General features: G+C 39.1%; 1 protein-coding gene across 3 annotated transcripts; it reads left to right on the forward strand.

Annotated features, from left to right (window-relative positions):
- The first annotated feature begins 1,170 nt into the window (after positions 1-1,170).
- On the forward strand, positions 1,171-23,394 carry LOC311498426 (transmembrane protein 255B). Of its 3 annotated transcripts, none has more exons than XM_084559005.1 (9): positions 1,171-1,529; positions 4,209-4,348; positions 4,932-4,994; positions 9,081-9,170; positions 12,758-12,838; positions 12,986-13,071; positions 13,219-13,378; positions 19,589-19,747; positions 21,754-23,394. In XM_084559005.1, exons 1-9 carry the CDS (start codon positions 1,466-1,468, stop codon positions 21,877-21,879), a joined length of 969 nt encoding a protein of 322 aa, XP_084415131.1. In that variant the 5' UTR covers positions 1,171-1,465; the 3' UTR covers positions 21,880-23,394. The 3 variants fall into 3 exon arrangements, with proteins under 3 accessions (XP_084415131.1, XP_084415133.1, XP_084415132.1); XM_084559007.1 differs by having other exon boundaries at positions 21,764-23,394; XM_084559006.1 differs by having other exon boundaries at positions 19,589-19,693.
- Positions 23,395-25,094: the final 1,700 nt, after the last annotated feature.

Genomic DNA, 25,094 nt, shown 5'->3' on the forward strand with positions numbered 1-25,094 from the left:
GGTTTGCTATAGAATAAAGAAAATAACTGGATTCTTCAAAAATAGCCAGGTCAATTGTGCTGGTACCACCAGAAGTGGTGCATTGCCCTGTTTTAGACTGTTGTCTTTAATTTGTATAACAGGGTTCTTCAATTTAACCCATCAATTTATATATTTATTAATATTTTATTTCATTTTTATTTCTATTTTTATTTATTTATTTTATCAATCGTACACCTATTTTTCTTTTTACTAGTGGTTTTCAAAAGTGTTTTTGTATGTGAAATTGAGCTATGGTAACCAAGCAATTTCCCTTGTCGATTAATAGAGTCTATCTAAGTCTAAGTCAATAGTAGATTAACCTAAAATGGAGAAAGGTCCTCATTGTGCAGTTGGGTATCACTGAAAATGGGAAGAAGAAAGATAGTAAAAGCATTGATGAGATAAGGAAGGAGGTAATTACTAAGCACGATCAAGATGACGGTTATAAAATCTTCTCCAAACAGCTTGTTCTTGTGACCACGGTTATTAATATCAAGAAGTCTGGGGCCGTAGCTAATTTCCCTGAATGTGGTCGCCACGGGACATTGAAGAGATTGAGAATAAGATAAATCTGAATGGTTGAAAAAGAACCAGGCAAACTTAATAACAAGCACAAGCTAATTTGCTACACAATGAAGGTGGGCTCCATGGAGGAAAATAGCTGGCTAGACTGTTGCGGCAGCAATGTACACACACTCAGCATACCAAACATAATATATAACAATACAAAAAAAAACAGAAAAACCTAGAAAGACAAACTTTTTTTTTTTTTCTGAGATACATATTGTTTCAGTGCTTCTGAAAATGCTGTTCAGAGAGCAACAACATTTACATTTATTTTATGATCACTGAGAGAAAGATGCTCTCAAGGAAAAACAATGAATGTCCTTACTGTGAAATACAGTGGAAGCTCAATTGTGTTTATAAGGTTGCTTTGATGTGTCTGGCACAGATTGCCTTTACTCTGTGAAGGACGCAATGAAATCTGACCATTATTGGGGGCACAACTCATCAGACAGGATTCAAAACATACATATAAAATCGCAGAGGAATGCATCCAAGAGATGTGTTCACTTACAGTACAGTAAATCCCTCTTAACATGTACATATTCTCCTTTACTCTGCTGCAGCAGTTCATAACCAGCCTATGTACTGTCTCGATTTACAACTGCACAACCTAATTTTTTATCTCTTGGATTAACTACCATTACTATTTACATCATTAAAGGTTCATTTTTCCCACTGTCATTGAATGCTGCAGAGGCCGGAGCATTATGCACTCCATTGAAGTCGAGCTGCATCCACTCAGTAGATGCCAGTACTACTCTGGACTCTGCAGGCTTTCAAGTGAAAGCTGATACTTAAACCTTGAACATTGAAACCAGCTGATCAGGAGTTCGAAGCTGTTGGAGGGGAAACTGTGTTTCAAAGCAGTGGATCTATCATGACTGTCAGGGTTCAGGGAACAGCGGGCTGGGACAAACCAGTGCCAAAGAGCCAGGCAAGAGGTAAGTTACCTGCTGGAGGTGCTCTCATGCAGCTTCATATTGATAGGGGCAGTTTTGTGAATTGTGTTCCTTATATATTGTACAGGACACAGTGAGATTTAGCCCATTAACTTTATTTCATGTTATCTGTATCTCTAATAATCTGATAGTTGAACTGTAGCCATGATAACCATGTTTTTGTCAAGTTAAACTAATGTGCCAACCATAATGCATGTAAATATTAACCTTTGTTTGTATAAAACAACCTGTTATCCAAACTCTTTTTAACCAGTATCAGGAAGAGTCACTTATCTAATCACAATATAATCGAATCAAATCAAACATTTTAGATCCAAAGCAATTTTTACCAGAATTAACCATTCCTAAAAGTTAAAAACAAATAAGTTAACAAGGCAGTTTAGTTGTTTTGTTTTTTCCTGGTACCCTATAGTTGGATGTATGTAGCTATCTTAAGCTCACAGTTTTAGTTTAGCACAGAAAATCACTGATGGATTCAACAGTTTCAGCAAGTCTGCTTCAGACTACATGCAGTTAAATAGTGAAAAGGTTTATCTTAACAGCATTGTAAAAGTGATAATCATGTTCATAGGCCAACTGAAAGAACGTAATCTCACAGATCTTTTCTTTTTACTGTCATTTAACCTGTTTTTTCATCAACATTTGTGTTAGGGAGACAGATTTTGTTTTTTGAGAATATACTTTTTGGCTATTTGTAGTAAAATAAATGTTTAACCATTTTTGTTCTGATTACTTTTACATTTCATTCAGTAAAGTTAGATTAATTGAGCTAAATGCTAATTTGCTCAGATATATTTAAAATCTATTTAAAAGTGTATTTAAATGTGTTTAGATGTTGTTTCAGCTGCTGCCTTCGTGCAGGACATGACTGTAATGAGTACAGTCATCCGTGTTAGTCCTGATTAGAGTCCAAGTGATTTTAGCTGTGGAATACGTGTGTGTATTTAGAAAGTGATTGTGTATGTATTCCCATCTGAGCTTATTTTTTTTCTGTATGACACACTTTTTCTAGAGATTGGAAGGTTTCTTTGTTGGCTACATTCAACATGCTCGAGCAAAGGAATTAACTACAAAGCAGACCTTTTTCACCGCAGACACTTTGAGTAGAGAAAACATAGGTGATGGCTCGACTGCATAATAGCTACAGTACAGGTCTTTCATACTCTATATAAATGAATGTCTGTCACATTTAAGACCTTTCCAATAAATTCACACAATGCTGACTCAGATAATCAGTGGGGTTACATTTCCTCGTATTCTGAAGCATACCAGATTTTATATGTGTTGTCTTTGGCGACATTCCCATGCTGGTGCACCATTGGCAGTGTCTTTCTTTTTGTCAACAAGCAATGATTATTTGGTAAAGCTGGCTGTAACAAAAGAGACAGAGAAGACTGAGTATACTGAAACCAATGGTAAAAAAAAAACAGTGGTAAAAAAAAGTATTCTATGGTCGTTGGGATAGGTTTTATTGACTATAAGAAAAGTCCAATAAAAGTTTCTAATGCTCCAAGTAAAACAAAAAAGTCATAGGGACGTTACCTCACTGGAGACCCCCAGGAAAAAGAGAAAGGACTAATGGCGCTTTATATGTTTGCGTTAAGCTGACGCAGAGGCTACGGTGACAACGCCGACACCTGGCGTGCACCTCCCCAGAAATGTATCTACGCGCCACGGCATTATATGAGTTAATTGTCCTTCTTGTACCTGTAGTAGATGGTGGTCAGCATGTCCTCAGTTCATAGAAGGATTACTGACACAGAAGCCACGCAATCAACTGATGTGCATGTGGTCAGCAGTTAAATGCATTTAGCCATCTCAACAAACACTATCCATGCTTTCTGGCAGACTTTTTAAACCTAAAAAGCTAAAGCCATTCTCTTCAAAGCCACCAGACTCTGTTGACAAAAACAGTCATTTTACCTCCCAAACCATTGGAGATGCATGTCTACTGCTGGTGTTTCAACATGCTAATTCACATTCTAACTTATGTGCTAAACCACCAGTATTACACAGTAACATACAAACTAAACAACCAATGCAGAGGTAGACCAGCAACTCCCATGTCCTGTGAGGAGAATTTACTGTTTTTGTCCACGGTGTCTGGTGGCTTTAAAGGGGCCATAGATCAAGATAAAGCCATCTGTCCCCTGTCGGAAAAAGCCTTCTGACAGTAAAGTGGTAATAACATTTAAAATATATTGCAGACTTAAACTGATATTGATGACTGAAATATGAGCAGCTGTTCATTACAGTTCTTTGCTTGGCTTCTTTGGCATATTGCTCTGCCTCTATCTGCTCTAGGTAATGCACAAAGTAGCCCAAGTGGCTCATACAGTCCCTCTTCATAGAAACTGAGCTATCCCTTTAAAACATCTGTGCTACTGTGTCAGGTCATCTACTATGAAAAAGGTATTTTCTGAGCTGTAAACATCTCATGACATTGGAGCAGCACAAGCTGGGAACACTGTTTTCACAATTAAACCAAATTAAACAAAAAACATCTATGTGTTGACTTTAGAATTAAACTAGAAATATGCAGCTCCGTTGGACAGCTGTCGAGAGGCTCGCAGCTGGAAATCTAGTTTATTGTGTTTTATTCATTCTGCACTTTACCGTGTAACATGCCTGAACGTTTATTTTCTTGTCTGCGGGTGGCAGAGATAATGTTGAGGGACAGGAGAGCTCTGTGGCTGGTACTGGGCATGCTCAGTCTGTCTCTGCTGCTGGTGGTGCTGGGAGCCTACACAACGACCCGGACAGAGAGCCTGACTGTGACTGGCTACATCTCTGGAGTTATTGTAAGTTTTTTATCTGTCCCTTGATAAATCCTTGTTATAAATTATCCAGTGAGATGACAGATTAATATGATTTAAAAAAATTCTTTCCAGCTACCAGCAGGAAGTTTTATAACATATCAAAACATCCGCAGCATGTGATTTCCATCATGAAATTAAAGCTGCAGTCCTTTGTTCTTGTTGCAAGATGTTTTGCCTCACTGTGTATGTAGTCTTCCAGGTGGGCATTAGCTCGAGAGCATGCACAGTTTTGGGCAGACTGTGATTGACAGCTGTACAGGCAGGGGTCCTCTGGAAGTGTTGTCAGAGATCCTTGAAAGTGTAACTACCAAAATCAGTTTCTAGATAATCTATGTTGAGATTTGATCCAGGGTAGACCTATTTTGCAACAGTATGTAACATGAAACACACTGTACGTTTTTAAATTTGGGCCACAGGAACTGTTTTCATAGCTGACAGTGATAACACGCCCATTTCATTTTTCATTGAATTCTATCTTCGAAACAAATCAAGCCACAACTCTCACAAAAATGAGCAGTTTTCCTTTATTTCACACATTTTTTTTATTATATTGTATCCTCTGCAGCTGACCCTCGGATCGTTCCTGGGACTTCTGGGACTTCGCCTGGAAGAGAACCGCAAGCAGCTGGTATATTCTTCGGCTATATGTCTTTAACAGACACATACACATGCGAAGACAAGCATCCTCTTATCATAAGAGGTGTGCACATCATTTTCCCATGTGCGCACCTAGCCCTGACCTGCCAAAAGGGAGTACTTTGGCCAAGAGAGACCATGTGTCATATTTGTCCTATTGTGGAATCGCTGAGGGCACTATTAAGCTAATAAATCTGCACTTTCACAATCCAGACACGCAAATAATATGACTGACAATAGGCTAAATGTGTAAGACAGTTTTGCTTTTTGTTAGCTTTACTAAAACAAAAACACATGAGTTATGGTGTAAGGAACAAGTTAAATATCTATCTACTCTGGTTACTGCTTAATTACAACTGTCCTATAGTAACAAAGCACTTTTTGTCTTATGTCTGCATCAACATCTTTATCCTCAGTCTTTTAGTCTAACCATATACATTACAGTAGGTTTTCAATTTCAAAAGACTTTATGTGTCCCTCAAGGGGTAATTTAAGGCAAGCAGTTGCAAACAATGAGACAATTTGTTCACACATTAAAAAGAAAGAAACAATCCTAACACATGATGATATCAAAACGCCTAAGCTCACAGATCAGTGGCAGATGCCGGTCCAGAAATGTTGCAACATCCTTGAGGCAAAAACAAGTCAACAGTCTGCGCAGAGGCGAACCCATCATTTGGTTTACCAAGGTTGTTCACCGTTCTATTGACTCCTTGAATAAAACCAAATGTTCTCCTGATTGTTTTACATAAAGGCAACTTAAACTGCATTGGATCTATGTCATGCAACAGAGTTATCTGTTCTAGGGATCTTTGTGCTTTGCCAGTCATCATTGTCACCCAAGGCTCACAACACCTTGCACCTAGTCAATTGTTGTGCCTTTATTTGATAGTTGCTACTAGAGTGAGACACAGACACAAGGTTAAAAGGGATGCCATGCAGCAAAGAGCCCAGGCTGGATTCAAACCGTAGCCACTGTAGTGGGGACAGAGTTTATGGGATGATTAGGCTCAAGACTGAACCAGGTGAGCTATCGGAGTTCCCCATTCTGGCAGGTGTGAATCGGTAGGTGGTTTTTACATTGTAGAACAAGACAAAAAGACATCTAAACTGTAAAATAACACACACAGAACACAAACCAATACATATTTATTATTTACAGTTCCTCAAAGCAGGCACCGTTTGCCTTGATGACAGATTTACGTGCTGATAGGTCTGAGAAGCTGTGGATTTTCATTTAATGATGATGAGGCTATCAGTTGTGCTGTGCAAAGTTAGTGTTGTTATACAGCTATATGACTACAGTCCATATCATGACAAGAGCCCATCAATTACATAAAGAGAATCTACAGTGTATCCTAATTGTAAGACGTGAAGGTCCGATTCGCATCAGTTTCCCCTCTCAAAACTTCTCAGTCTAAACCAAATGCAACTGGACTTTGGACTGGACTTGAAGAGATTCTTCAATTTGCTTTTTCAGTTCTGTATTAAATGAGTCCACTGATCTTTGTTATGACTTTGTTTTTTGGATTCATGATCAGTCTGGTTTTTATTAGGACTACCCAGTGAAGGAAGCATACCTCTGCAGAGGACAAGTTTTAGGACTGAAACACAGGCTGCTTTGTCAAATTGTGGCTCTTCAAGGCAAAATGTGGCACAATATCTGTGTGTTTCATATAATAGTTTGCACTTTATGTTGCCATGTCAATTGTTCAGCCGACTGCTCAGATGGTTGCCAATTTGAAAAACCTAAAATGAGAAACAAATTTTTCCCAACCCTAACCCCTGTCTTAAACTGCAGTTGTTTACTGAGATTATGAAACACGATCTTGCGAATGCCAAAATATGACAGCTGTCAAACAAAAGAGCTAATTTACAAGAATCTAACATCTGGTATTCATTGTACCGCCGTTATGTTATTTTAAAAATGCTTCACTAATAAGAAGTTAATTAGCTCTTCCTCTGTGTATCAGATGTCGTAGCCAGGACAAATTGTTATGGTTCTGATGAAAGTCTCCTGTGCATTACATAGCTTTTCCACGTGTCCACATCTCTTACTCTTACCCAAGGGATATGCTTGGGGAGTTGATAGATGTAGAACAAAGTAAACCACTTTTTCTAATGTGTATCGTATCGGTTGTTTGAGTGCAGTAAAAGTGAGTCTGTCTGCTGGCTGTAAATGGACAGCAACTTGTTCCTCAGGAGTAACTAGCAGGATTGTAGTTTTTTGTCTGCAGATAATTTAACTTTAAAAAACCTTGCTTTGCAGTGCCATTAAACAACACTTTCTTTCTACACTGGTATAAATACCGGTAAAATGGATTGGAATCACGTGTTCTGCTGTCAGTGTTTCTGCTTATCCAAGAAATGTGGAACAAGAAGACAAACTTTAGAAAAGTACACTGAGCCGTTAGCAGGAATGAAGATGATTTACAACAAACAACAAAAGTGTATTTTATACTTAAGGCCCACTTAAGGACCCCGGTTTAATCTCGAACAGCAATAACTTCATCCTTACCTGATGTTCTATCAAAGCATGATGTCAAAATTGTCCTGGTTAATGTCCAGAACTGCAGATCATCATTTCAGCAGGAAACATAAAAGCAGTATTTGGACAGAACTGGTTGCTTTGAGTTAGCATTTATTCTGTGTGCCAGAGATGCTTTTTTCTAATAAAATGTCAGAGAAAAAAGCAAACTTGATTTAGTGCAAAATCATTTTTTTCCCATTTTTCCATAATGAAGCAATTTAATAGAGAATACTTTCATATATCTGCTGTGAGACTGAAATCAGGCTTTGGGGAAATGCTAACCGACAGCAGCTTGTACTGATCAGCCACAACATTAAAGCCACCTGTTTAATGTGGTGTGTGCCCTTCCTGTTTCACCAAACAGCTCTGACCTTTGTGAGTAATGGTCTCTATGAGACCTCTGAAGGTGTTCCATGGTATCACACATCAAGGAGTTAGCAGCAGATCCTTTAAGTCACGGAAGTTTGAGGTGGAGCCTCCATGAATCAGGCGAACTTCCACCTTGCCCCATATAGGTTGATCGGACTGAGAGCTAGTCAAGTCAACACAGTGAACCGTTTGTCATGTTCCTCAGATTAGCCCCGAACAAGTTTTTCAGATACCTTCGAATATTATTAGACTGATGCTGCTCAGGGACATGGGCCTTGCAACAATGTTTAGAGAGATTGTACGTCATAGTAACTTTCACGTGAATGCCAGGATCCAAGCTCTTCCCCAAGAACATTACTCAGAGAGCATCACACCAGCTGTCCTTCTTCCCATAATGCATCCATTCCATCTCTTTCCTGTGTGAACAACCTGCCCGTCTATATGATCCGTCAGACCAGGCCACCCTCTTCCATTGCTCCATGGTCCAGTTATGATGCTCATGTGGTTATTGTAGGTGTTTTCAGGAGTGGATAGGGGTCAATGAGGTTACTCTGACCCATCTGTGCAACTCCAGACACAACTCCAGACCTGTACCTCTCTTCTTTTGGATGGGACCACGTTGGTCCACATTTTGTCAGTACTAACCACTGCAGATCGGAAACACCCCATAGCACCATCACAATTTAGCCCATGTCAAAGTTGCAAAATGTTCTTGCTTCAAAAACACATCATCTTCAAGGACTGAATGTTCACTTGCTGCCTAACATATCCCACCCTGCCACAATATCAACTGGTGCTGAACACTGAAGAAAAAGAAAGCCGATTACCCACCCCATAAACACATGACAGTAGAATAGGTGCAAAAAATCTAACTTGTAAGAAGTATCTGGACAAAATTATTGATTTTTGGTTTAGTTTTATTTGGGTAGTTTGTGCATAGAAATATGCACAAAAAAGATACAGTTAGTATACAATGTGGCGGATTTAACAAATATTTCATAGTCTTTCATAATCATTCAAAAGCACCAAACACTTTCTTGTGAAGAATCCAAAACTTTTATCAGTTGGAAATAAAAGAAGCTTTCTTTAGCTGCGACCTTTGTTACTGTTGTTATTTCTGACATTTTATGTGGAACTTATTATTTTTTTAATTTTTATTTTCCTTTCTTCCCCCTCCAGCTAACGGCTGCCATGGTATTCCTCAGCTTTGGGGTCATCACCTCTTTTCTGTGCCTGGTGATCGATGGCGTCTGTATTGTCTTAAACATGGTGAGTTATCTACACAGGCGTGTGTGTTCTGTAACATTAGAGATGGTTGTGTTGCACGCTGAAACACCACATTATCAGTGGACCTCTTTAATAAACCACTGTGCTGGTTGACTGTGATCCGGCTGGACGGCCTCTTGGCCTGCAGTGCTTGCCAGCATCACTCTGTTGGACACTTTAAACAGTTCTGCCCATGAAAAGAGTTCCCACATATTATTGCCCAGTCTTTATTAAACAGCTTTGTTTCTTGGCCACCCAGATTAGTAGTTGTGCAAGCATGGTGTGAGAAAAAAAAATGTGGGAGTGTATCAGTGGAGAAGAATTAAAGAAAGTTAAGTTGTTTTTGGCTTAAAGTGGCCAGACATCTGATGTCCTGGACGAATGAGAATCTTAACAGGGTGAGTGTGACTGATAATGCTGCTGACCAGCCTCCATAAAACAACCCTCAACAGATGTAGAAAATAAATAAAGCTACATTCCTGTTTCTAAGCTGTAATACAAACACTCATTAAAGTTTTTATCGGCTCCGTCTGAGAAAACTCCCTCCTTATACAGAAACAGATAACCACTACTTTCAATCACATGTCTAACAGATGCACAGAGTTATGTTTTTTCTGTCATGTTAACTGTATTTTGACTGGAATTTCCAGTAAAAACTCTCTCTCAAAAGCCTATAAAGTGCTTTGCTTATTTGTAATTGTGAGTTTGTATTACAGCTCTCAACACTGGCTAGGCTTTAGGAAGTTGTTGAGAAATGATGAAAGAGATTATTAACTGTATTTTTATTGGTGTCAGAATTGATTTATACTTCTTCTGTTTGGTGGGTTCTTCTTGGGTTCCTTTTTTTTTGGAATATTTTATTTTTTTTAAGAACAAAGCTACCGTTACAAAATAAAATACATTATGCAATAATCGAAGGTACAGTTGAAACCAGATGTTTACATACACTGTGTTAAAAGACACATTTTTTCCTCACTGTCTGAAGTTAAACCAGACTAAACCTGTTTTAGGTCAGTTAGGATTACCAAAATTATTTCTATTTGCTAAATGCCACAATAATGAGAGAGAGAATTTCTTAGAGAATTTTTTATTACTTTCTTCAAAGTCAGAAGTTTACATACACAAAGATTACTATGTCTTTAAACAATGAAGGAAAGCCCCGATGATGATGTCATGGCTTTGGAAGCTTCTGAACAGACAACATTTGAGTTAATTGGAGGCACACCTGTGGATGTATTTTAAGGCTACACCTCAAACACACTGCTTCTTTGCTTGACATCATGGGAAAATCAAAAGAAATCAGCCAAAATATCAGGAAGAGAATTGTGGAGCTCCACAAGACTGGTTCATCCTTGGGTACAATTTCCAGATGCTTGAAGGTGCCACGTTCATCTGTTCAAACAATTTTACGCAAGTATAGACACCATGGGAATGTCCAGCCATCATACCGCTCAAGAAGGAGACAGGTTCTGTGTCCCAGAGATGAACGTGTTTTGGTCCGAAACATGTGAATCAACCCCAGAACAAAAGCTAAAGACCTTGTCAAGATGATGGCTGAAGCTGGTAAGAGAGTGTCATTGTCCACAGTGAAAGGAGTCCTGTACCGACATGGGCTGAAAGGCCACTCAGCGAGGAAGAAGCCATTACTCCAAAAGCAACATAAAAAAGCCAGATTACAGTTTGCAAATGCACACAGGGACAAAGACCTTAATATTTGGAGACATGTCCTGTGGTCTGATGAAACTAAAGTGGAACTGTTTGGCCATAATGACCATCGTTACATTTGGAGGAAAAAGGGGGAAGCTTGTAAGCCTGAGAACACCATCCCAACTGTGAAGTATGGGGGCTGTTTTGCCACAGGATAAATAGACGGCATCATGAGGAAAGAACATTATGTGGAAATATTGAGCAACAACTCAAGACATCAGCCAGGAAGTTAAAGCTTGGACGCAAATGGGTCTTCCAAATGGACAATGATCCTAAGCATACTGCCAAAGTAGTTACAAAGTGGCTGAAGGACAACAAAATCAATGTTTTGGAGTGGCCATCACAAAGCCCCGATCTCAATCCCATAGAAAATCTGTGGGCAGATTTTCTATGGGGCGTGTGCAACCCTGACTCAGTTACACAAGTTCTGTCAGGAGGAATGGACCAGAATTCCAGCAGACTATTGTGAGAAGCTTGTGGAAGGATACCCAAAACGTTTGACCCAAATCCTACGGTATAAAGGCAATGCTACCAAAATGCTAAGGAAATGTATGTAAACTTCTGACTTTGAAGAAAGTAATAAAACAATCTCTAAGAAATTCTCTTTCTCATTATTGTGGCATTTAGCAAATAGAAATAATTTTGGTAATCCTAACTGACCTAAAACAGGAGAGGTTTAGTCTGATTTAACTTCAGACAGTGAGGAAAAAATGTTTGTGTCTTTTAACACAGTGTATGTAAACATCTGGTTTCAACTGTACATGCCAAGCAAAGCCAATACAGGGAGATTAGTCAACCTGGTATGCTGGTAGATTTTCCATATAAGTTAAAAATGGTTGCCACATTTTGTAAAAATTCTTACTTCTTTTCTGCATCCAGTAAGTTATTTTCTCTAGGGGCACGCAGCTGTTGATTTCACAAAGCCACATTTTAATTGGAAGGGGGCGTCAGATTTCCACCTTGTTGGGTTCCTTTTATAAGCTACACCATTAACACTCGTAGATAATGGTATGGGAAGAGAACTAATGGAATAAAGAGTCACAGCCTTGCATATTGAAACTCTGATATTGAGGCAGGCCTTTGCTGAAATGGCCAAAACACTGTAAATACAATACATTATAATGTACAGGTGTGTTTTATTTGTTCCAAAGTGGCTTTTAATTTCAATTTATTGAAAGATTTTGTGGAGTATAAAAGTATAAAACCTTTATTTGGGATTTCTTGCACGTAAAATAGAAACACCCTGAATTTCCTATTTATTGTGCTGGTGTGTTTATAAGACAATAAAGTGAAGAAAAAACCAAAATACATGTTTTTGATCTTTATAGTCTAGTGAAGAAAAATGAATGTTAAACTAGTCTTAATACAGATGTGCTTTTATTATAGAAGAACTGAGCTTTAAGAATATTATTTTAGCTTAAAATAGTTTGTGCCAACATAGAAGTGTGTAGTTCAAGAGGTTATAATACTGTATGATAAATATTATCTGTGGACTGAGTTCAGATGTGTTTTTGGCCATCTGGATTAGCTTGCAGAATATATTTGTGATCGATAAGATCAGTCCAAGTTCAGGCAAAGGAGGGAATCCAAAGGTCACATGATGAATTAGGTTTACCAGGAAAGCTGAAAACAAACTGGCACAGAGGCAAGGGAATACTAATAAACTATGAAAGAAGGGATAACAAAATGCAGGTGACACAACTCAGGGCACTGCATAGGAGGAAAATATCTGAGGGCTGGAAGTTAGGCAAGCATATCAAAATAAGAATGAAACAAGTAAATCAAGAAAAAGAACAGATGAGATGTGACACTACTAAGTTTTTTTATTTTTTTTTTGATATCCACTAAAGACTGAAAGGTTTTCATATATGATCTTTTGCCAGGATGTGCGTCCACTGAAAGCAGGGAGGTGCCAGTATTACAGCAGCGGCAGCAGCTACATCTATGAGAATTTCTACGCCTCTGTGAGCAAAGAAGCCCTGATTATTATGAGGAAAATATCCTGGGTTCATTTGATCCAGAATGATTAGAACTTGCACCAAATAAAATCCAAATTATTTTCTATTTCAGCTGCAGCTGTGTTGGACTTTGTATTGTGTTTGCTCTTTCAGGTGTCATGTTGGAATCTAAAGGAGTCTTGTAGCATGACAGTACGAAGTGGGACCTGTTACTGCTGCGACCTGTACGACTGTGCCAAGTGAGACAATGCATCACTGTCCTAAAATATAAATACATGTTATCACAGAAATAATCACCCGTTTAGTATCATCTTTGTCTGACAACTCATTCTGAAAAAAACGACAAACTGATCTGTCCCCCCATGACTGGCTGCTTTGTTCTGCAGTGGAAGCTACCTCAGCAACTACTATGAGTTTGTTGGAGTTCAAAGCTGTGAAGAAGTCTTCACCCTGTACATTTTAATTTGGACCCTCGCCAGCCTCAACCTGGTGGCCTTCTTCGCTGGAATACTGACCACAGCGGTGCTCGGCAGCCTCAAGAATTTGGTAAGAGACATACAGCAGGACATATAACTCAGTTTACATTAAATCTCTCTGGCATAGCTGTCAGCGAGAGGCACACAGATTTCCATCAGAGTCTGAGAGAAAGGACATTTTATTTTTCTTTTAGTAATAAAATACCATGCAGTAAAGTAAAATATCCTTTTTAGTCCACGAGGAGTTCAACCAAAGAATGTTAAATCTATACCGATTAGAAGCACTCCATAACAAGAGATAATAGCTAGGACTAACTCTGTATCTGTAAAAACTCATATGTTTTTGATTTCCATCAATTGCAATCTATTCTGCGGTCACAGCAGAATTGGCATGGGTCTATTTACCCACACACTATGGTTGTAAGCAGAGGCTGACAAAATAGTCTGACTCCAGAGACCAAGATGTTGGTCTGTATGGCCAGTCCTTTGATTAAAACAAAGCATCAGTACTATGAGAAATGATTGCTGTTCTATTTAACATGTTTCTTCTTGGATTATAATGACTTTGATCATTCTTTCATTTTGTCTCTATCACCCTAAAAATAGAAGATTGTATTTTTATCTAATACTTCAGTTTATGCCAAATACCTTCAGATTCCACTGTTTCCATCATCTTCACATTCCCTTATCGTGTGCAAATGTTTGCATGAAACTCTGACATGGTTAAGAGTATACCTGCTTCCATTAATAGAATAACTGGCCAAACACAACAAAATTGGCTCATGTATCAACCTCAGTCGGAACAGACAGGCTCAATCAGAGGAACTTTTAATTGTTGAAAGGGGGTTGCATGTTTTCCCCATGTGACTTAACGAGTTTCTAGGAGGGACAGAAACATGGAAGCAGTCAAACAACAAGTTGCATAAAAAGACAGAATCAATGTGGGCTGTGTTGTTGATGTGGGTCCATGTTGGTCATGTTTCTCTATTAAATTAATTCTGCTGTTATACTGACAGATCTGTTGCTCCACAGTGGACAGAACCATTTTGCATATGTTAAAAGAAATTCTCCTCTGATCGATGATCATTTTATTTAGCATCCATGTAAACAGTTGAGATAGAATCTCTCAGCTAAACTGTGGACTGCTGGTCATGTTACCAAACACCTTTACCTTCTGCTCTTACACTCTCAGCAGTTACCTTTCAACTTATTAAAGGTGCAGTCTAGATACGAAAAACAAAACTGCTGTTTGCTCGCAATAGAAATCAACATTCAGTCAGATTAAACTAAAGGTGACTGAAACACGATCAGATTGTAAAATGCCGTTACAGCCAGCAGGTTTGGCTAAATACATTACAGATCATTATTAAAAAGCACTGCCACAGAAAACATGAACACATCGCCGGCCGTTACAGTGAAAACTGATAGGGTAAAGCTGCTAACCTTCCTGACCTGAAGTCGTTCTCACTTTCATACTATGCATGAACGAATGGATAGGAATCAGCGGTTCACAGAAAATTGCGTCCAATTTTCCAAAATGCAGTCGCAATGTGGGAGTCATTGTACGTCCATTGTATATGGCTCGCGGCGCAATGTAAACCGAGTCCACAGACCTGTCAGTTAGCGTAATCCCTCCATGGTCGACTGATGGGAGTTACTCTAAAAGGACAAGGGAAGTGGTGGTCAGTGGAAGCCTGAGGCTCATTACACATCTTTCCAAGACGGTTACACCTTAACCAAACAAACCCTTAACAAACCCTTCCCGTGTGCAGGAATAAACTGATGTGTGAGATATTACTTCTTTCAGATTTATAGTGTATCCCTTAAGATCAATTTCATTCTATTCATCCATTAAAAATACAAACAATTACTTAAGCTTGTACTGGCTGTTCTAATTTTAGCCATCAATCACATACAGTATTTGGCTCAGGATTGTGTGTGTTGAAAGAAAGGCAAACTGAATGTAGTCAGTACAGTCTTTGGATTCAAGCTGTGTGTTATCCAAAGTGAGGACAAACCATGTATAGATGTGTTTGCTGTAAACAGTGTTAAATGTCTGAAACTGATTAGGGAGGAGAATGAGGCTAAACACATTTTGTTGGGAACACACAGTATGTGACCAGAGATAGTTTCCAATCCCCGACATAGTTTCTTCAATCACATCCAACCACATAATCTGGCATTAGGGGGAAAGAAAATGATTCTGCTGTAGTGGAGTCTGGGGACATAATTCACTTTAAGCATAGTTTGGTGTGCATTTTATACATTGTTATCCCCGTCTTTGTTGGTGGAGGCGGCCCTTTTAAGGGTTTGGGGTTTGGAGTTTTGTTGTGAACAAGACAAGCAAAGAAAAGAGAGAAATTGTTCATGTCCGTTCCACACTTCACTGTCTTATGAGTGTGAATGTTAAGAGTCTCACATGCTGTGATTAAATGTATGAGACCTAGGCTGCTAGGGGGCCTAGGGGGCATGATACACTGACCCAGGGGTCACGTTAACCGAATATTTCCCGTCATTCACTGTTTTTTTAAAACTGTGACAGAAAAATCTGAAGGTCATCTGTCATTTTGACCACTTGGTGGCGAGTGGCATTATTAATTGGCTCTTGTCTCTAATCGCAGTTTGCATTCCAAACATCGTGGAACTTTTATCAGTGCACGATTTCCTGGCACACCGATTACACTGATGCACACGTCAGAGCTCGGCTAACCATAGACATGTATATGTGTCTATGTCTATGCGGCTAACGGCTACCAAAATGGAGGAATCGGATGAAAGCACAATGCTAGGACTGATGAGTTTTTGTGCAAATTGTGCAAAATAAAAGAGTTTGCATACCACCGAAGCACTTCAACCCTACGGTGCCATCTAAGAGCTGTTAGCGCTAGCAGTCCCGGTCCGAGTACGGACAAGACGTGTCGGCAGCCCTAACTTTGTTTTTTTCCTACCATTTAAAGTTAATACTGTCAATACTGAAAAAGTACTTAAAGTTAATGACATTTTAATGAAAATTAAATGCTATTGAATTGCATTATTATTATTTTAAAAAATTAAAGTGACGGGTAAATATAGATTATGACGGGATTTTATGACCCTGTCAGTCAAAATGACAGACAACGAAAAAGTCTAGCGCAACATCTGCACTGACCACTTCTTCTCTCTCTCACTATTGGACATGTTTCGGATATGTGTGTTTCTGATCTGTGGAGCTGCATGCATCTGATTTGTGGAGCTCCATGTTTCTGACCCGTGTGTTTCTGATCTGTGGAGCTGCGTGTTTCTGATTTGTGGAGCTGCATGTGGTAGGCATTCCTACCTAAATGTCACTTAGACTTCATTCTTATAAAAGCAACATTACAGAATATATACCCGTTAAGTGTTTCTCTCATGAACCCCTTGCTGTCTTTATCAATCCTTTTTATCCATTATCAGTCTCCCATGTATCATGCATCAACTCGTATGTCATACTCTTGTTTGTATTATGTTTATGTGCTGCACTTATGCTCCATTCAAATGTATGAATTTATCAGTTTGCTTGTGCGTCCCTCTCTTCCTCCTCTCCTCCCTTCTCTTCTGTCTCACTTCCATCTTTTGTTTCTGTCTTTACCATACCGGCCTCAGGCAGATGGCTCTTCCCATATGAGCTGGGTTCTGCTAAAGGTCCTGCTTAAAAGGGGTTTTCTCTTGCCTACAGCCTTGTAGCTACAGTGTGGGGGGATTTCAGGTTCTAGGTTCGGTAAAAAGAAATAGACTGTTTGTAGATTGTTGTTGACGCTATATACATAAAACTGGATTGATTTAAAACTCTAGATAGCAGCCTCTAAATCAGAAACTCTAAGCTGGTGATAGGATCACAGATTTATTTTATTCCACATCTGTCTAGATACTGTTGTGTTGCAGTAGTTTCTACATATTAAACTTTCCCTTATTGCCCATGGTCCTAGGTGAAATATGATAACAGTATTCTGAAGTGTCTTTAAACACGGTTGTGTGTTTTTGCAGTAAAGAGTTGCAGTAAAAGCACCTAAGACAGGATGTGAAGTAGAGACAGTGGGTAATGAAAGCTCATGAAAACCAAAACACACTGATAGTTGTATCAGCAGGGTTGACAGGGCCGTCTCTGCTTGATAAACCTCAGCCCATCAGCAAGGTTTATTAGAAACATTCCTTCACTGGGCCTCCTGTAGCCTTCACATGGAAAACTATCTCTGAATTAAAGAGAACTTTCCCACAGTACTGTCCTTAGAAAACATAGAAAACTATTTGATGAAGTCTCTACTTTTCTTAAATGTCAGGTTAATCATATTACTGTAGTCTTTTTTTTTTTTTTAGATTACTCTTTACAGAGAGAAGAGTAAAAACTTTCTTAAATATACCACATTCTGTGTATTTTTTTTGGGGGGGGAACTACTTTGTGAATAATCTTTGATAATACAGAAATTTTATGATAAGATGATTTGATGGAAGAGTTGTATCTTTAGGACACTGCCCCTGATTGAAGCTCTTTCCAGCTTATTTATTATTTATTAGATCTTATTTTTTAGCAAATCACAAAGAGGGAAGAACAAGAACTTTGCTGACTATTCAATAATCATTTGAGTTGTTTTTTCCATCTCAATAGTAATGATTGATATTTTTAGTGGAGCGCTTGATTTGTTTGAATGAACCTGGTTGACAGCAAACTGATATCAAATTCCAGCGTAGCCCGACCACAATGTGCCTCCCTCCGACATCGTGCCTTAGCTCAGCTTTAACAAAAAAAGGTGTGGCTCATTCTCTACGAGCCCTGTGCACTTAGAACGTTAAAGACTCTGCGTTTTTATTATCTTTGGAGAGCTTATTGATGCTGCTAGATATTAACCTGATCTGTCCTGAGTGACCCTAATCTCCACAGGAAATGACTGAACAACAGACCACACAGCTCCTGTCCTCCTGTCGCTCTTCACTGCATGCTGCCAAAACTACTATTTTCCTTCATATCATCGACAACAAAATAAACATTCATTATCTGCAGCAATTTAGGGAGCTGACTCCCTGAACTGTCGTAGCTCTTTCAGTTATCTTTAAATCGGCTGATGATCTGTTTTCACAGCATGGCCGAGTTTAGATTTCCCCCTTAAATTTAATATAATCCCATACTTAAATCACTTATCTGTCAATGGCGCGCCCACATTTCCCATGACATATTTTTGTGTAGAGTTTAAGTACTTTAAATACATTTTTTGTGTGTGAGAGAAGATGGTGAAGATATCTGGGGCACCACATGCCTGCGAGATAATTAAATCATGTCAATATATTAACATTAGTTGCTTTTCTGGTACCTCTCCCATCTGGCTGCAGAAGATAACGCACAGTAATCACCCAGGAAAGTTTAATTTACAAGTTCTCAGTCTACAGAATGTTTTCAATTTGACCTAAAACACACTGTGGACAGGCCACCCACTTGGAGACCAGCACAACACCTAGAACCAGACGTGAGAAATGATTTTTGGAGGAAAGAATGTATGAAAAACTAACTGAGTGAACAAAGTGGAAAGTGTAGCTAATTGTAATAATAAAGCATTTTCCTACATGTTATTTCCCTTAATTTGAGTTATTGTTGCTGTTTGCTGAAAGATTTCTCACACCACCGCCTCATGTTCTTGTGAAGTAGCTGAGTGACCTGTACATAACCTTCCTTTGAACGGACCCAGCATCACGAATATAACAGATGATGTTCTGGCTTGCGTTCGTTTTTGGCCTCTGCTGTCATTTAAACGTCAGCTTTTTGGCTGCAGACCCTTTTGTACTGTTGCTCTTACATTTTGGTATCTCTGATTTAAAGGCGCTGGAAACCTGTTTCCTCCATCAGTGATGAAGTCCAACAGAAACACAAACATCTGCCACAGAATTTGGTTTAGTTTGTATGACGATTTTTGTGTTTGTGTTCATTTGGGCTGCACTCAGATGGAAAAATGTGGCTTATTTGTACTTCTTCCCACCAGTACATTTCACTCAGAAAGATACAGAAAAATTAATTAATGAGAGTTTCTTAATCACGATCCTGATACAGCAGGTTAACGGATATATGCATGTGGTTTTATTAAGGAGTGATTAACCATCCCCACCAATGGAACAACACAACTCTTTGCTAAAATATTCTGTTCCTTAATTTAAGTCCCTCTGAATGAACATATTTTGCAAAGGTTTACGTTCAGATCTATCTATCTATCTATCTATCTATCTATCTAAACACAAAATAATATTTTGCGTGCGTGTGTGTTCTTTTTGTTTCTGTCAGAGGAGCAGCAGCCCTGTGACCGAGCCCCCTGAGAGCACAGCATCTTCCCCTACAGCTCCTCTGCTGATGGATGCCAACATACACACAGCTCACCAGCTCCACCCAGTCAGTGTGCGGTCAACACACTCACACACACCAGCACAAGATACAATAACAAACGTGTGTATAAAGTCTTGATTTCTCCCTGCTCCCTGTCACCTCTCCTCTAACCATCTTTTCACTTACTCAAACAACACAGCTCTTTCCATCTCCAGCCTACATCCATCCATTGAACTCTTCTATAGTGAGGGATTTCAGTATGCACCCTGCCCTATATCAGCTTTTAGTTTTTTGGCACAATCATCCTGTAATTTTTGGAACTTCAGCTCCCAAAGTTATTGGGCTTTAGAGCATGTAAACATAATGTTGCCACAATCCTGTTTTTTGTGTCACACGTAAACGTATTCAGTATTTTTCTGCGTTTGTCAAATGCAATAGGAAGTTCTTCATGAACTCCTACGTATACTTGAGGTTCTTTGGCAGACTCAGAAGGTGTTTCAGGTGCAGCGTCTGTCAGTGCAGATGTCACTACATACTGTGGTTGTACTGACCCAGGAGGCTGCTGTGCTTTGGTCATCACAGCAGGCCGCCTTTGTCCTTTGGTCACAGGAGGCTCCAGGTACTTGCACGCCACAACAGGCCCACTTCTGGTTGTCATGACATAACCAAATAATATTCGACAAGTTGGAGTCTTATCCTTCTTTTGTTTGCCGAATACCTTTGTAGCTGGAGCTTAATTGTCAGTCTTTTGTTCCTGCCTCAGGTGTTTCTTAGTGTTCTCTCTCTGGAGAGGAGGAAAGTTTGCCTCATTCAGCTGAAGGCTGGCATTAATGTCATCCACCTCCTAGTGGGATGTTACATACCAGCTGAGGCAACTTATTTTGGTCTTGAAAGCAGACTCTTTCTTCGACTTCCATCTTTTGTTGTGGGAAGGCTGCCATTACTGAATGCTCTTCTTTATCCAACTTGGCTTTGCAGGAGATCTGAAGATAACAGTCACACAAGGGCTGTTTTTGGTTATCATCCGCCGCTTTGGTTGCCTTATGTTCTAATAGATTCCTTACAGAATGCAAGAGTCGGAGAAGAGTCTCTTATTTATCTGATTTCAGAAATGAAAGGCAATGAAGTCACCAAAGCTAGTGTTAAAATAGCAATAAGAAGGCTGAATGGAATCAGTGGCAGACATAGTCATATTCACCTGCAATAGAGAAGTTATTAGAGGTCAAATTGTTCTTGAAGATAATAACTTAGTTAAATCGTATGAGTTAATAGCCATGTTTTTTAGCTGAGCTACAGATCTCATTCACATTTGGTTGAAAGAGGACTGACTCTTGATGTGAACTTGTGACCCTTTGGTCCCAAAGCTGCTTCTCTAACCAGAACTGATACTGAACAAAACACCTTAAAATGCCATGATTCTCAGGCAAGTACTGCAGCTGTAGAGTGTCTTTTTTCTGAGATTTCTATGTGAGAGTTTGTGTCACACTGATTACGATGGCACTTATCAAAGTGTGAGATGTACAGAATTAGGTAGGAAGCAAAGAGTCAGCTCTTGAAGTGGATTTTTTTTTAGAGGGAAAAGTTATCTACCAACTTTAAATAGGTCCCACAAGTGATGTTTAGTTGAGATACGATGAATAGAGGCGTGATGTTTTGTGTTTATTTGCATGAAATCTCTGCATTTAATTGGAAATAAAAAATCTGCATAGACAGAAGTTGTGGAAATAAGACCGCTGAGGGTTCTGTGCTTGACCACCCACATTAGATCAACACGTTGGCTGTGGCATTTCAGTTTTGATCTGTGTAATAAACCAGTGTGTTTACCACCAGGAATGCCGCCTGTTCAGAACAATAAACTGTTCTTTATAATCCTCAACAAGGCTGTTGGTTTAAAACAGCAGCTTGGCTTAAATGATGAGATGCGAAATAAATCTTTTAAGTGTGCCTTGAGTCTGGAGTTTTAAAATTAAAATCACTGAAAGGTACCAAATAAACCCATGTGTTTCTGTTTGAGCACTGCCAAGGCAATGACTCATCTTTAACATGCTTTTTCTAAGTTAGTGTGAGAATAAATTCTTTCTTTGCTTTCTTTTGTCCCTTCTCTCTGATCTGTCCCGACTATTTAGGGACCATCAGTGTTTTTCCCTCCAGCAGAAATGACAGCTGCCTCACAGATATATCCTTCATCATCTACGCTCCTCCCAGAGTTCAGCCCGTCTCCATTCACTCCTCTAACCAGCCTCTCTGCTTGAGCTCCACCGGTTCTCCTCAACCAGCAGCTTTAAGTCAAAACGGTGGTAACTGTTTGATCATTCTGCAGGATGCAGTTTGTGGCGCTGTTAAAATGGATTGAATGAAACACAAAAGTGTTTCTGTTATTTAGCCTAGCCTAGCCTATATAATGGGGGTGTCAAAATAGTAGAAACATGTGTCGGTACAACACAATACAGTTGAATAGTACAACAAACCACGGCCTCTAAAATGAAAACACACATGAATCAACATCATCTCAGTTATTTGAAACTAATGCTGAATACATAACCTTCAAGAAGCTTTAGTTTAGTGTACGACTGTTGCTCAAGTAAGTGTAAAATATTTGTTAGTTTAAAATATTTGTAAATGATAGAAAATAAAGTCTGCTGCATTGGTCGTCATCATGTGCGTAACGGGGCCTGTAACTCAAACTTTCACACGCAAGTTAAAATTTCCTGTGAGCATAAATCAGTAGCCTCTCACACAGAGGCACATTTCTGTAATAAATATCAGGTTTGTGGATGGTTTCCCTGGTATGTTTATGTTGTATCAACACTGTGTAAGTGTTTAGGTGTAATGTATGACCTACAAGGCCCCTCTTAACATGTGATTTACACACATACATACTTATTTTACTATTACTATTGTCTCCCAGAATATATTTTGCATGACAAATGTACTCTTGAACTTTTCATAATGTGTTTAACTGCGTACTAACAGTAATTCACTATCACTATCATACGTGGCAGTGTAAAGCCGTTGACTGGTGATAAAGGAGTCAACAAAAAATGCACCGTGCTGCCACTAAAACTGAAGTCAGAACAATGAATCAAACTTGTTTCATACTTTGAACAAAATGAATAAAAAAACAATTAAAAAAAAACCAGACTCATCCATATTCTATAAGAAAATAATCCTTTAAATAGTGAGTTTAAATAATTTTAGGTTGCAAAGGGTCTCATTTCGTAGTTATTATAATCATAATTGTAACTTTCTAAAACAAAGGTGCAAGGTGCTGAACAGAGCAGAGGTTTAAATACAAAAGATTAAATACAAAGGACACACAACAACTACTGTATATGAAAGAAAAAACAAAGTAGTAGTGTAAAGCTGCAATGACAGGAACAGACCAGCTGAACACATTCAGAATGAAGGCCTCACCATTAAAGATCTTGGTAGTGTTTTAAAAGAGTAATGTTCCACAGAATAAAAACTCAATCAGAACAGATTAAGGGGTTGTAAACCTTTGACAATCTATTCAACAGGAAAATATGAGCACCTAATAAACATGTAAGCACTCTAGTCATTTCTCTGTGGGTGGAATAAACACATCATTTCGGTGCATGTTTTCAATTAGATTTGGAAGGGTGGCGTTAACCTTTTGGTATTTGTCCCTCACATGGGGTAAACACAATGTGACATGATGAGTTTCCAGGAGGGATGGAAGTGTTGGAGTGAAGCTGTAACCAAAGAGGTCAGCAGCATCCCCACCGAAAACCCAGATGTGCTTTGATCCATATTGGTCATTTTTTTCCTCATTGAATAAATTCAGTGCTTTCAATAAAGTTTGGGGGAAAACTCTATGATGGGCAGAATCGCCTTTCAAAAAAGTTCTATTCCGATTGATGGTTTGGGGCATGTAAATGCATGTACTCCGTCTTATTGGAACATTTTACGTTGATGTAACCAGTCAAGGTGGTCTTGGAAACATAACCATTGTCTGCCAGGTGATTCTATAGCTCAGGTGCTTAAACGGCAAATGTCCGATCACCTTTGGTCCCAAGGGTAGATCTGGGAGCAGTCAGAAGGTTCTAGTCGGAGAATCTCTAACAGCTACAAATGTAAGTTGGCACCAGGATATGTAAAAAAACAAAACAAAACAATAAGACCCTAAAAGTGGTCACATGTGAAGGCCAACAACAGAGAAATGTGTTCTCTTCTCCTGAAGCGAGTTAAAAGCCAAGTTGCAGGATTTTGAATTAAATAAAGCCTGGAAACATTTCGCTTTCTGACAATAGACTCAGTTCCAGTAGTTAAGTCTGCAGCAAATGAAAGCATGTATGACCATTTCTGGGGCTAAAATGAGGCTCTAATCTCAAACTGAAGGAGGCCAAGACAGCACAACCAAAGATCACAAAAGAGATTCTGGACCTCTTGTTTCACATAATAATTGGGCCAAACTAGACGTTTGGTGGACAGATGCTTGAACTGGCTGACAGCACTGAGGAAACACTTTTAGTAATACATTTAAATTTCACAGCTGATAGTCGTCCTCCATTAATACACACAAAAACCTTTGATTGCTCACATTTAGAAAATGTTGCACTCACTGGTCAGCAGCTCACGTTTTCACTACATTCTAATGCACTGCTGTGCAACTCTGGACAGAAAGAGATAGCTGGATTATTCTGCTAATATATGATATTTATAGTCTAAGATGGAAAATAAAACATTAACTGCAGCACAGTTAATTTCACATTGATGTGAAAGCATATGAGGCACGAAACAGAACATGGCAAAGCCTGAGGAGTGTGAGGTAGGTCTGGCAGCAAGATGTTGGGAAAAACATAAGGGATTGACGGTACGCCAGTTCTGTGGGAATTACAGGGTATGTTTCCTCTGTAAAACACTCCGCAGACTTCCAGATTCCAGGCGAAGACCGTGACACGATGTAGACTATTGCAGTTTTTCTTACGAGAAAGCCAGAAACTGAAATTTGTTTAGGAACATATAAACGTCCAAAAAAACGTACACGAGAGCCAAAAGTGACGAAACACGTGACACCCAGGGAACGGTGTGTATGTTTGGATGTAATGTTGCATTCCTTTAATGTGTGGTTATCAATACGTGCCTTTTTACGGTTTACGGTTCTAAAGAACTAAAGCAATGTTCCCATCCATGCTAGCAGTTATCAGCTACTTTGCCATGATAAGCTAATATACAATACGATATGATACGATAAACCTTTGATGATCCCCATAGGGGCAATTCACGATGACCGGCAGCATTAGAATAAGACATATAAAGAAAACAGTCATCTGCATTTATACATGTGTTTATGTATGTGTGTGTACAAGAACTCTGTTATTGTACACATTAAATATAAAGATACACGGTATCTCCGGTATATCCTGCAGTGGTTGTGGATAGGCACCTGAAGAAACAACAGTGTATGCACAGTGTGCCCGTGTGGGATTCATCCTCTGTGGCCCAT

Source organism: Chelon labrosus (assembly GCF_963514085.1).
Source record: "Chelon labrosus genome assembly, chromosome: 13".
NCBI classification, from domain to species: Eukaryota; Metazoa; Chordata; class Actinopteri; order Mugiliformes; family Mugilidae; genus Chelon; species Chelon labrosus.

Excerpts from the sequence above, each read along its gene's own strand:
- LOC311498426 (XM_084559005.1), top strand. The coding sequence starts at position 1,466 with ATGACTGTCAGGGTTCAGGGAACAGCGGGCTGGGACAAACCAGTGCCA. Across the intron at positions 4,349-4,931 it reads GCTACATCTCTGGAGTTATT|CTGACCCTCGGATCGTTCCT; the intron begins GTAAGTTTTTTA and ends TATCCTCTGCAG. Across the intron at positions 4,995-9,080 it reads AAGAGAACCGCAAGCAGCTG|CTAACGGCTGCCATGGTATT; the intron begins GTATATTCTTCG and ends TTCCCCCTCCAG.